This window comes from Zootermopsis nevadensis, unplaced genomic scaffold (assembly GCF_977971745.1).
Source record: "Zootermopsis nevadensis isolate Lab colony 2312 unplaced genomic scaffold, Znev_1.0 Znev_ptg000017l, whole genome shotgun sequence".
NCBI lineage: Eukaryota > Metazoa > Arthropoda > Insecta > Blattodea > Termopsidae > Zootermopsis > Zootermopsis nevadensis.
The window spans coordinates 5,730,780-5,744,344 of record NW_028259149.1 but is presented as its reverse complement, the minus strand read 5'-3'; the positions used below and the strand labels follow the sequence as shown (position 1 = coordinate 5,744,344).

The window sequence follows — 13,565 nt, the reverse complement described above, 5'->3', positions numbered from 1 at the left end:
AATTATTGTCCACACATATAAGAAAGGGAATAAGGATGTACGAATTACAGAAAAGGTGCCTGGCTCTGGTACTGTTTTGAGGTGTATGAAATGATTTAATTATGTAAACTATTAAAAACATTATGCTGAAAAGTTAAGAGAGACAGTAATATGTGTTAAGAATATTAACAGGTTAAAAATTTAATTTTGAAGAAAAATGTTACAATAAATTGCAAAAAGAGCAATATACAAGGGCGATTCAAAAGAAGACTGACACGTTGTACAGACAAGGACACTTACCAAAAAAGTAAATAAAATCCAGGCAACCAAACTGAAGTTGTTAAGAATACAACTGTGAAAAGCACTACAGACAGACAGACAGACAAGAAGTAAGGAGAAGAGCAATGCTTGATAAATTGCAAAAATTTCAAAGACTTCGATAAAGATGACTGTCTTCTGGGTTGTAGCGCTGTTTAGTCTGGAAGAAGTTTACTAATGTTTCCCTGATTATGGAGGCAGCAAGGAGAGCAAAGACAGACAGAAGGAATGGACCTGATACAGTGGAAGGATAAACAAAGCTGGAAATGTTTATCTGAAGCCTGACCATCACAAGAATAAAGCAATAAAAAACTTGAAAATACCTGTTCTTTTGACCAGTCTGTGACTGGGGCACTCTGCCAGAAGTGTGAAGACTTCTTCTCTGCCGAGTATGAACTATTGAGATCCTGAGGGTGTGGAGGTGCCCATACATCTGAATCTTGTTTCACAACAGAACATGTTTAAAATTAACATCATTAACTTTAACACTGCTGCAGTAATAAGTGATGCGGTGGCTCACACAAACCTGAATAATATTCTTGACAATTTTATATGAAGTTCTTCTAGCATAAATGTTTGATTCAAACATAAATTTTATTGAAAACTCTCTTTACGTTTTAAAGTTTTCTAGAACTAGTTACACTAAAACAGCAACTAACCTATAGCGACAGGTTTGCTGGGGCTCGGATCGGCTGTGGGTACTCCCGGAGAGACACTGCCCGAGGATGAGATTGAGGAAGGTGAAGGAGGAGCCATTTCTTGCAAAAGAGAGCTCTGTGGTTGCCATGGCGTCTGTGTGTTGGATGGAGATAAAGCTGAGCTTATTGACACTTTCTTCACTGCAACACAAAACAATTACAATCATGACATCTTTCTCCCACGTCTGCTGCAATTCTAACAAGTATCTGACTGAAGATCGGATAATTGGATTTTATTCAGTCTCCTCTTGAATAAATACACGACATGTTTCATTGGTCTGGTGTTTGCTCACTTCCACATATGTTGAGAATAAAAGAGTGAATGCACTTCAATGACATGATACATAAATTAATGGTCCACTTGGCCTTTACCTACTGACGCTGCCAGATCTGGCGAAAGAAAGGAACAAACTATACTAATTAAAACACATGGTAAAATATTCGAGATAATGTGGAAAATTAACAAAAACTGTTCAGTTCTGAAATTGCACGTGAACATAAACTGAGCTGATATGACTTCAGTGAGTGCTAGAAGTTTAAACTACATAGTGCAAATTCTCGTTCTGGTTACATGCACAACCTTGTCTCAAACATTTCAATTCAATTTGGTTATTCTTCTGATTCAAATGGAATACAAGAGGACAGTAAACCAAATAATGCAGTTTCAGTACTTATTTTTTGAAGGTCTTCAACAAAAGGAGTTAGTTCAAATCAAAAAACCTTGTATTCAAACTGGAGTTAAGATATACAATCCACGCTTCAGAAGAATAACAGGTGTATGGAAAACATTAACATGATTCTAAAGCCTTACTCTTGGAAATACCTTACAAGAATACAGACACACTAACCAATCAGCACTGCCATTTCACTTGCAGGAACAAACAAAATTTCAGAATGCCCTAAAATATAAAGTCTATAAATTTGTCTTGATTGGTTCAGGGTTGGTTACTTGCTTGTTTTAGTTATAAGGAGTAAGAATGTTTTATTTCAGCCGTATGGCATAGCCACAGCGTAAATATCTGACAAAATAAAATTTATAAAAACAGCAATCAACTTCAATGAACTTATGAATGAATATTGTGATAAGTTTGTTAGACTAAAATCAGTGACCGCAAAGGAAGTACATAAATGGACCTGCAATATGGGTAGTAAAATAGTAAATACCCATAAAAGGGGTGAAAGAATCATGATTCCACAAGATTCTAAAGAGATTAGAGATGCACAAACACAACTATAATTCTAACTGAAATCATAAACATACAATTAGCATCAGAGTGCATCTTCCCAAACTTTGTACAACTTCAACTATTATGTTGAATGCAATGCAGCTTACCTCTGGCATTAGCTTCATTCACCGCCTGTCGTATTTCTTCTGCCAGACTCTGAGACACTCCCTTATTAATCTCAGTGAAGTCACCTGAGCACTCTCTGGACGAGGTCTGATCTCCTCCCGATATCCTACGTTCTCTTTCTGCAAGCACCTGTTTCAGTTGCTCCGCCAAAGATGCCGGGGGTCCCGCAAGTCCTCGAGGTGGTCCAATTGGATATGTGGGTGTGGGCCCCTTGTTTCGACCAATCCAGGGGTCAGGGCTAGGTTGATGTTGGGACATAACCCCTGTCACTGCATGGTGTGACTGAGCGATACCATGGGGATGAGATGATGTAGTTTGTTGACGGGGGTGATAGTGGTGTAATGGTTGAGATGTTGGCATATGAGTGACGTGACTATAGAGGGCAGTTGAAGTTGTGTGAGGTAGAACTGCTGAACTGGAAGGGGAATGTAAAGAAGACGGTGAGGTCACTGGCTGGAAGTGCATGTGGTGTTGTTGATGCTGAATTTTTGAAACTGTCTGTTGTGTGGTCAGGTGCTGAGAAGAGGTAATGTAATGCTGCTGCTGTTGGCTGGATGAGAACTGGGACACAAGACTGTGGACGTGAGATGTGCTAGAGCTGGATGACACGGCCGAAACATTATTGTACAGAGATGAAGAGGGGGACAATGATGTGGGACGACTGGCAGGCTGATGATGCTGCTGCTGTTGGTTCTGAGCATTAAGAGCTGATGTCCGAGGTTCAGCGTTTGATTCCTCATGCCCCACATATTCAATATACAGATGTCGCCTATCCTGGTCTTCTTCATCACCAGAATTATCACAGCTCTCATCCAATCCATAGTCCTAGCAAATCAGAAACCTTAACTAAGCTCTGCATCCACATCATAATAATGTTACTTGTTTGGCTTTGCATTATTTTTCAGCCCTGCCTCAAGTAAGAGTTACACTTTAAATCAAAAAGTCAATATTATCACATCAAGAAAACAATTAAAATAAAGTAAGACACAACCAAAGTAAAGTCATTAAAATTAATGTTCTTAACTGTTCATGGTTTGTATAAAATTGTTATTTCACACAGGGGAAACAATGGTGACAACTGTAATATGTATGGCAACAAGAAATATTTGGTTAAAAATCATACATACAAGATGCATAGTAACACAATATTTTGTGTTAACACTATAAAATTTAGATAAAAAATTATTCTGAAAAATGGGCTACTTAAGTTACACTGTGCAAGAAGCAAAACAATTGTATATACTTATCAGCTGTAAAAATTTACTTGTCCCAGAAGAAAATGGCCAGACCTTACAGAATCATGTATACTGTGAACAGTCAATGCATGTATAGTTCAGATGTCTATGAGTGGCAGGTCATTAAACTTAATACCAAGAAGAAAAAGGTTTTGCCAAATTAACCATATGAAATTTCCTTCAAAGATTAGTATGAAAACTCTTACTTAGTAACTTAATTTGTGTTGGCATAAAATAGTTTCAATAACATAAAAAACATAACCTTCTGTAATAGAAAGAAAATGGGAAGGCTTACAGAACTACTTGAGCTAAGTCCTCCAGAGCCCTTCTTGCTTGTAGGGAGCTGTCTGCCTGCAAGGCCTCCACGTGTCGCTAGCTCTGCCTTTGCCTTGGAGGCTGATACATCTAACAACTCGTGGGGTGGAACTGCACGATCCAGCTCTTCCTTCACTGGCATCTGGGCAGTAAGATCATCCGTAACCAACCCCATCTAAAAGTGCACCCACCAACCAGTTTATAACACTGTCACTATAAATTGAACTAAACTAAAACACAAGCCAATATGCGACCTGTTGAAAGAAAACACCACACAAACATTTTCAATATAAATTTCTTCAATTCTGTATACTTGAATTCAATACCCCAGTGCCAACTTCTTTATTTTAATTTATAATGTACTGGTTACTGCAGACGTTTCATGGCAACTAAAGCAATAAAGTCTGGTATGGAGGCACGCCAACATACTGATGTTCAATAACTATGTTATGTTGTTTTTGTTGTCATTATTGCTACTATTATTTCAGTATTTACCTGCTATTAGCTATTTTCTGTTGACAAGCAAACTAACTCCACTGAGCAGTCCTTCTCGAGGACCTGGTAGACACTCAGTTAGTCAAGAAATGATCCATCATTTATACAACCTAGAGGTTCATCCATGATAATGAAAGCCTGCCACTGGTCCTTAATCTTAGCCAGATGAATCCTGTCCACACCTTCCAACTCTATTTTTCTATGACCCACTTCAATATTATCCTCCCACTAAAACTAAGCTGAATTACCACTCAATCAATGAATCAATTGCCAAGTGACTAACCTTCCGTTCTACTGTAGCAGTCTTATCACCGTCGTCTGGACTGATGTCAGATATCTCAGTGTCGGAGAGTTCCGCCTCAAGCTGCTGGAGAAGGGGTTTCACAGGAGGAGCCTGCTGTCTGCGGGAGAGCTGAGGTGTCAACTGACGCAGGCTTGAGCTGTCATATGGGAGCACTACAGGGAATCCAGCCTTGCGCTGTGTCTCCAGTAGTTCCTGCTCCAGTTGAATCACCTGAAAAATAAAAACAGATTCAATTTTACTTTCATTAGTGTTTATATTAGTCAGCCACAGGGTGTGAAAACAGCCTAGAGAACTGATTAGACTATAAAAAACTGATCAGAAATAATGATCACTACTACTGCGTCAGTCCATTCTCAATTGTAAAGTTCAAACATAATGTGTGTGCCCCTTTTCAGAGCACCCAAATTGATAAATAACCCCAAAGAGTTGCAGGAACTGAGACATAAATTTAAATGTGTTACGAAAATGTGAAGGAATATTAAATAAGGATATTCCAAGGCAGACATTTGTCTTAACCCTTTAAAACCCAGCGATTACTATGTGTACCACAAGCTTTAATAATCAGTAATGCTGCATTCTGTATTTATGAATTTCATATGAAACTCAGAAAAAACAGTGATTACTTTCTTAAATGTGTGGTATGAATTATTAAATATTATTTAGAATACCCTCTTCTTCAATATGTTAAAATTTTACTTTCTTGCAAAATGAACTACTTCATAATATTTTATGCCCACACAATGAACTGAAAGAAATATGGAATGTTTATGTAGATGTATATGACAAAGAATGGCCCAGCTTGAAGCAGAAACGTGTTTGGCACAGTAAAGTAAACAAATATCTGATACTACTACACAGTTTGTAAGGTTTTAAGATGTGAGAACCTAGTCAATGTTATGAACTACGCAATGTGCTATAAAATTCAGAACAACAACTTACCCTGTCCTTAAGCGTTTTCACTAGAGCATTATACTCTGTGTCTTTCTCTTGAAGTAGCTGAAGATAGAATTCTTCACGGTGCAACAAATCTTGCTCTCTCTGCTGGAACTCTCTTAGCAGCTTCTTTGCTTTACAGTACTTCTTCTCTAGTGCAATGTACTGGCCCTGCAAAAACAATAATGTAAACAAAAATATATATAAATATAGTTTTATATCTATTCAATAACACCTGAGAAACATATCACAATAAAAGATTGGAAAGGTGTACTCTTTGGAGTACAGTAACATTCCATGTCACATCATGTAGGCCACTGTAGCACAAATGTGATCTGTCATGTTGGGCAACAATGTGTTCCAACAATGACTGTAGGCCCTTCTTACACAAATATAGCAAGTAGGATGGTAGAAGCACAGGAGTGTCCAGGCCTGGTGGACAAGACAGGGGAGAGGTGGCCCATGGGACAAAGCCCTGCAGCGATTATTGTTGAGGGCCAAGCTGCAAGAAAGCAAGCATCCTCTAAATAGCATAGCATAAAATATTATCTGACTGACCTGAGACTGTTCCAGCATATCCTGATAGCTGGCCACATCCTTCTTAGCTGCAAGTAGACTGTGTTCCATCTCTCGCAGTTTCATCGTTGACTGTCGAAGTTTCTCAAGGAACTCCTCACTGTCTAGTCCACTCTGCTCCATCTCCACCAACTGACCCAACACAGACACAGTGAACAAGCAACCCAAAACCAAACACTAGCACCACCACCCCTGAACCCACAGCAAACTCTCCACACACAGAATAATACTCGCCTTCCAGACCCAAACAACCACAAGTAAGCTAATTTTTAGGGAGTGATGAATTTTTGAACAATGAATATACATACTGTCTCCATCTTCAAGGTTAAAGAGGGAGACAGTATGTTTTTATAAAATGTTCGTATGTAAGATTTGAGGTTTTCACAGTGGTGAGTATGAAGATTTCTGTCTTCTGGGTTGTTGCGCTGTGTAGCCTAGTCGATGAATCGCCCTGATGACAGAGGCAGTATGACCTCTGAAACGTTGGTTAACATCGACTACGCAGGGGCAACAACACAGAAGACAGAAATCTTCAAATGTTGGTATCTTACCCACGAGTCTACATGGCACCAAAATCCAGAACATCATCATCATTTGTTTCAATCCTGTTAGTATCCAATCTCATTAAAAGCAAGTGTTAAAACTATCCAATCAGGTTAAAACTGGTAATCAAAATCAAGTACGTGTCCTTCAACACAAAACATGTTAGCACAATTCAGTGCGAGCCTCATGCACTGTTTAAAGCAATAATATTTAAAATCATGCCAAGTACATAATAAGACATTACATATAAATGTTCTTGTAATATTTCTACAGTTTCACTGAAAACAAACTGCACTATTTGGTATACTTAAAATCAGTAACTGAACAAGTAATCTTGACAGTATTGATTAGCACATGAGAACCGCTCAGGAGCAATGCTTACCCTAGCTTTTAGCCTTGAGATATCACCATCAGCTAATGCAACTTTGAATTGACTCTGAAAATCAAAGAGTGATAAATTTCCAAAACATTAAAACAAACAAACAAGTACACCCACACATAAACAAACACATTAAATAATGCAACATGCTACACAATCACGAAACAATAAACATGATGCAAACAAAACATACAGGAAACATAAATGTGTTATATACGATTACGAAAAACATAACTACTGGTAAGAGACTGTATCACATGTAAGCTGCCACAATGTCAATTATATTTGTTAAAATTAAATTCTTTGTGGTTGGTTAATCAGAAATTTCAACTTCCACAAACTATTATTATTCTCTGTCAATATCCAAAGGACAGATGTCTAAAGTGAGAAGTCTAAAATAATGGAAATGTGTACGTCTTCTTTATTATACTCAGATCTGTACTTGATTTTAACATTTGTTCTGAGTTTCTCAACAGTCAGCATAAATTAAAATATTTTTAAATGTATATAAAAGGTGTTACCAAGGGATAATAATTCTTTCACAGATTTGTAAATGTAGTAATATTCACAATTAAAATTTCTGGCAATGCACTCACAAATAGTTTTCTCAATATATAACGAGGGTCAAATTTATTATCTTAAAGAGTCTCAGGATAGTATAAAGACTGGAAGTAGTTATATTTTCATAAATATTCAGAATTCAATCTTCAGACTTGCTGAATTTCAGGACGCATGCTTCAGCACTTCAAAGCTAATATGTTTCACTGCCACAAGCACCAGCTAACATTTCAAACATATACAATCAAGACGTGTTACAATAAACATAAAAATCATTGCAAGAAAGTTAACTTAAATTAAGGGTATTCATTAAAACAAACAACTTCAAACAGAAACTCGTACATACTGCATTATGCATTAGAAATTACCTCTTGTAGAAGCAGTCTCAGCGCATCAACATCATTTGATAAAGCTGATGATTTAGAAGCATCATGGTCAAAGACACTGTCATTGGCACCTGGGGGGCTAGTTGGGCCTTCAGATGAATATGATGTGGTGGGAGAAGTGCCTGTGAGAGGCAGGGTCAAACTGCTGTCCTCGGAGCGGGTTCCATCTGGTGATGTTATGCCACCATCACTAGCATGATGGAGGCCCCGTGATGAGCTTCGTGGAGGTGGTTGTTGCTGCTGCTGTTCCATCTGTCGACGTTGTTCTTCTCGTTCTCGGTCAGCCTACCAAGGAAGATGTGCAAAACTCAACACTAAACGATTTTTGTATTATACAAAGTAAAAATTAATGTAAACTTTCACTATCGACAGGTAAAATTCTTCATACACTGCATACTGAACCTACCTGTAAAGATTGTTTTATTAACTGAGCCACTTCGCTGTTCTGAGGATCCTTCTCCCGGCCAATGAGGAACTTAACAAGACCACAAGTATTCCGAAGTACTGAAGCTGCATATGCCTGGGTGACTCCAACTAGAGACTTTCCATCAACTTCTATTATCTGGTCATTCACCTGAACAAACAACACAGATGCAAAAAAAAACAAAAAAAACACAATTACTGAGCTTGATCAGCTCATCTTGACATTTCAAGGCATTCCGGATTATGATGAAACATTTAAGAGCCAGTAAAAGTAAGGAGTGTAGATGAAGTTTCACAAACATCTACAAAAATTAAATGTCAGAAAATTCTGAATAATTTCACATCTGTGTATAGCTGTAGCTCTAACCTGGATTTGGTGACAAACTAAGTTGCCGTAATGTGAAACTTCTGGGTCTAATAACACATAACATTTCCTGTACATACTAATGTTACATTCCTAGAATTTTAACTATAACTTTTAATTCGTGTATACACATCCAAACAGATACTACTAAATCCTCTGTGACAACAATACTAACCTGAATCCTGCCATCCCTAGCAGCCGCACCACATTCAGTGATAGTCTTCACAAAGATACCTAGTTTCTCCAAGCCTGCATCAGCACCAACACCCATTCCAATGATGCTGAGTCCAAGACCTTCTGGGCCTTTGGTCAGTTCCACAGGGAACACCTCCATCTTCTCCACTCGCTTCTCAAGCTCATACTCTGCTGATGCAGCCACTGGATCAACATCTTCATTACGACGATCATAATCATTCACAGAAAATGTGCTGTATACCTGTTGCATAAATCCAATTTATGTTGACACAACACAATAATCTCATTTAACTAGCTACAGTGTAACATTCACAATTTAGATAAATAATTTCCTATATGAAAAGATTCAAGAGAATAAGAAATTAAAAAATTAGACAGCAATTAAACATCTTGGAAGCCAAATTAACAAATTAAGATGGCAAGGACACATCTTCAGAATAAATTAAGAAATAACTGCAAAGGTTTTGAACACAAAGGCAGAAAGAACACACCTGAGATGAAGGCTGAGGTGAAGATGAACCAAGAGGAAAATATGGGACACAACTGAGGAGGAGAAGATGTAGGACGAGAGAGACAAATGGAGAGGCTTGGTTGTCTGAAGACAAAGTTCACGTGTTTTTGAGAGAAGAATAAGAAGGTTTATGAATCCATAAAGAAGTAAATTTTCTGGTGTTGAATTGTGAGGAAAGTCTTTTGAAGTGATGGTAATAACGTAGTTTGACCCATAAACTAAAAGTCCTAAGCTAAGGAACTAGAAGTAAGTTTATAAATTAATTCAAAGTTTTTGAATACAATTTAAAAATACTCTGCACATATTAAAGTAAAAGTAATAATATAAAAAAATAAAATTATGTCCATGAAAGACAAAGTTCTCTTTAACTTGGAGACCAGATGCAGATAGGTTTTGTCATGTCCCAGCTACTTTACTCTAATAAAAGAAACTATGGTACCCAACAGACAAGAGACTGGATGGGGCGTACAGGCAGTGCGGACATGGTGGCAAACAGAAAAATCTCTGCTATCTTACTTACTTTGATTGGCCCTGTACTAAATGTGACCTTAGTATTCTTCTTCACTGGAATGGGGAAATCCACATCATCTTCCTCTTCTGATTCTGGAAGACCAGGAACTTCCATCCAGAAGTGACCATCTTCAAAGTAATGAACACCATTCTCTACAATTACCTAGAGGAAAATGACACAAGTTACAAAGTAAAAAATTAAGCTGTTGGTAGAATGCAAGACAACTTCACAATGAAGCATTAAACATGGAAATATATGTTCACTCCATTAGAATCAAACACAGTGAACAATATTTAAACAAAAGAAGTTGGTAAATAAAATGTGTGTCACACAGAGATATTCACTGAAAACTGTTACCATAATAAATTACATTCACACAGTGAATTTTCACACTGATAGTAGAATGACAGAACACTGAAGAATATTTTGTTGTACAGTAATGGTTGATTATAGACTGATGTCTTCAGTATAGAAGAAATTTTGAAATGTGCAAGATTACTGTCATTGTCATCATCATCACTTTAAAATCCTGTTAGTATATACCTACAAAAAGGAAGATTGGAAGCTAAAACACCAATGTCTGTGTGAAGATCTTTTAGTCTTCCGTCAGCCTAGAGTCATAGCGTTTCATTTACTGGGTCGATTTATACACATGTACGTAGACACACACAATCCATCCAACACACAAAACTTTAATCCAATGTGCAGTATAAAATCTACAGGAGTTAGTTACATGATATGACCAAGATTTACCACTTTCCCTGGCTGGGGCATAAAATCTTCAATCCTTGGTTCCTGATCACCAATGCCATCCTGATCATTAAGGCTACTCACTGAACCAAGCAGTCCAGATTCTGATCCAGACCGAGATCCAACATGGCTAGATGTCATCGAGTCCTCCATTGTCACACTCATTTCACTCCTGGACCTATATATATATATATATTCAAAGCATCACTATAAGATGAATAACATAAAACCATAAAATTCAAATAGATGGATGGATAGGTGTGTGTGTGACATTAGAACATTACTGAATGTTTTCTGAAACCATAAACTTTTGAAAAAATACGAAAGCACACTATTCATCTCAGTATGGAAAAAACTCACAATACACATAAATTCTCCATTAGTATTGCACTGTCTCTGTGGGCCCTTGATTCAAGAAGTACAAATCCCTTCATCACTCATCTAATTTGCATAAAGATGGAAAGTTATAATTCTGTATGGTATTCTGGTATTCCAATCTTTTGATTATGCATTCTTACCCCTTATAGAATACCTGATTGGCTGGTTTCTTTGAATTTAAACTCCTGTTTTGTTGAATCAAGTAATGCCATGAAAATATCCATTAGACACACTATACCAGAAGCAGGCTTAGCAAACTGCAATTATAAAGTGAAAACATCAACCTGAAAAATTATTTAGCAGAAAAATACTCGAGCCTAAAATGATAGTTCCTTCTGAGAAAGGAAAAGTAATTCCTTTCAAACAACAGTGAAGTACACTAATCTATACACACCTGTAGTCAAGTGTAGACTCTTGTATTAAGGAATCACTTGTGACTGAAAGGACATCAGTTAACCATTCTGGGTCTTCCTGATCTTTCTCATCTGTAGGAGACAGCAGTCTCGTGACTTCTTGCGCTTCTTCATCTGACAACAGACCTTCCTGACTGCAGAAACAAATACATGGTTATCATACTGCTGTGTAAAACCTCTAATGACTGAACCATCACCTGAACATACCCTGTGAATAGTAATGGCTTTGCAGACTGTCATGAAGCACAGAAGCAGCAATTAAAATTATATAGCTTCATGCCAGATAAGATATTAAGTATATTAATTGGCAGCAGGTTTATGCTAGTTAGTTATATTAGTTATTTATTAAAACAAAGTTTTTTAAAAAAAAGTTTAGATGCTTTGGATAAAAGAAACCTCAGATAACAGACTTTCTTCAAAATGTATCAACCATTGATATAGCTAAAAACATTTCAGATGGAACTATCTACTTAACAGAAAATGTACTGAATCTTCTTATGGTAATACACGGCAGTGGCATAGCTAATGTGGGTAAGTTCTGGATAACGTGTATCATTTTCTAATGAAGAAAAATTAAGAAATTAATTTTCAATACAATTTACAGTTTCTTTATAAAATACAATGCTAACCAATTCCTTCACAATAATCTTTTCAACAGCAATGATATGAAACTAGATCTCATCTTATGCTGGTCTGCAATGATGTCCCTCCATCAATTTTCCTTACAATATGGGATGACATTTCCAATGTAGATATTCAGTAAATGTTTCAAACAGAATCTGATAATAAACTCATTGTGCACAAATCTGAATAAATCTGGCTGTTAAAGAACCTCCTGATATATAACAGAATCTTTACATGTGCCCAGTCACTAGTAACTTAGTTGATTGCTGTTCCAAAATAAACAAATGCACAATAAATATTTTTAACCTTTTTACACTTCATATTTTGATGCATTAAGGGCACTCTTTAATATTAGTACTAAATTCTGCAATTACAATTCTACACTATTTTTGTAAGAATTCATCCACAGTCATACAATAACAAACAGATGTCCAACTTTTTCAAGCTTTTGTCAAACCAACTTGTATAAACAAATTCTGAGCAATTAATACACACTTGGGTGCTCTGCTTACTATAATAACCAACAGAGCACTGAAAAATTATTTGTCAATAAAGATTAAAGTTACAGATGTGCTAGATAATACAATAGGTCCGTTTACACTTATATGAATAAAGATTCTCTGATGGAAGAACCAATTTTCAATGTAAATACCAACACCGAATTGGTCCCGACTCAACTCACCGTATTTTCTTTTCCAGAATGCTGCAGGTACAGGGTACAGCAAGAAGAGCAGAAAATACAACAGAAATTAGTCAAATGGCAAGCAATGCAAATTTCTTACACTACTGTATTATAGTCTGCAATGGCATTGCATACTACATATCACAAGTTAAAAATATGTTACCAACTTCATTCATGCATACAAGAATTACTGTTTCCAAACTTAAGAGTAATGGCATATTTCATAATTAGAATAATTAGTCAATATTCAGATTTCTGTCATTATTTTAAAGTCTCGGGTGCATCCAATAAGAAAGACAGCTGCAAACTGAAGTAAGTGCTGCTGTGCCTATTTATGAAAATGTGGTACCCATATTTTAGGCCCTTTGACTTGCTAGCATAATGATATGTTGTATTTAAACAACATGGCAACATGTGAATGAAATCATGCTGAATAAAAAACATAATTTTCAATGCATGACATCAACATATGTAATAAATGCAGTAACTTAAAAGTAATATTCTAATGCATAAAATTTGAATTTTCCAAAACTGATACATTGTGAAAGTAATGTATGGCTTGAAGATGATTATTTTAAATATGGAACAGACAGCATTTTTGACAGAACAAAAAATCGGGAAGATCTGACTAAAATAAAATATG

At 36.6% G+C, this 13,565-nt stretch overlaps 1 protein-coding gene across 9 annotated transcripts in view; it reads right to left on the bottom strand.

The window, feature by feature from the left end:
• The window catches only part of Spn (protein phosphatase 1 regulatory subunit spinophilin), an 85,796-nt gene that overhangs the window by 7,877 nt on the left and 64,354 nt on the right, over positions 1 to 13,565 (bottom strand). For 5 of the 9 annotated variants that reach the window (XM_022073651.2, XM_022073649.2, XM_022073650.2 and 2 more), the window contains 15 exons: positions 12,923 to 12,943; positions 11,598 to 11,750; positions 10,829 to 11,003; positions 10,085 to 10,237; positions 9,034 to 9,294; positions 8,478 to 8,645; positions 8,054 to 8,356; positions 7,131 to 7,184; positions 6,188 to 6,337; positions 5,636 to 5,800; positions 4,676 to 4,906; positions 3,878 to 4,072; positions 2,329 to 3,172; positions 957 to 1,136; positions 621 to 736 (listed from right to left, as the gene is read on the bottom strand). In XM_022073651.2, the coding sequence (XP_021929343.2) occupies positions 621 to 736; positions 957 to 1,136; positions 2,329 to 3,172; positions 3,878 to 4,072; positions 4,676 to 4,906; positions 5,636 to 5,800; positions 6,188 to 6,337; positions 7,131 to 7,184; positions 8,054 to 8,356; positions 8,478 to 8,645; positions 9,034 to 9,294; positions 10,085 to 10,237; positions 10,829 to 11,003; positions 11,598 to 11,750; positions 12,923 to 12,943 (3,169 nt within the window). The remainder of the gene's footprint in view (positions 1 to 620; positions 737 to 956; positions 1,137 to 2,328; positions 3,173 to 3,877; positions 4,073 to 4,675; positions 4,907 to 5,635; positions 5,801 to 6,187; positions 6,338 to 7,130; positions 7,185 to 8,053; positions 8,357 to 8,477; positions 8,646 to 9,033; positions 9,295 to 10,084; positions 10,238 to 10,828; positions 11,004 to 11,597; positions 11,751 to 12,922; positions 12,944 to 13,565) is intronic. The other 4 variants (XM_022073654.2, XM_022073653.2, XM_022073655.2 and 1 more) reach the window with 4 other exon arrangements.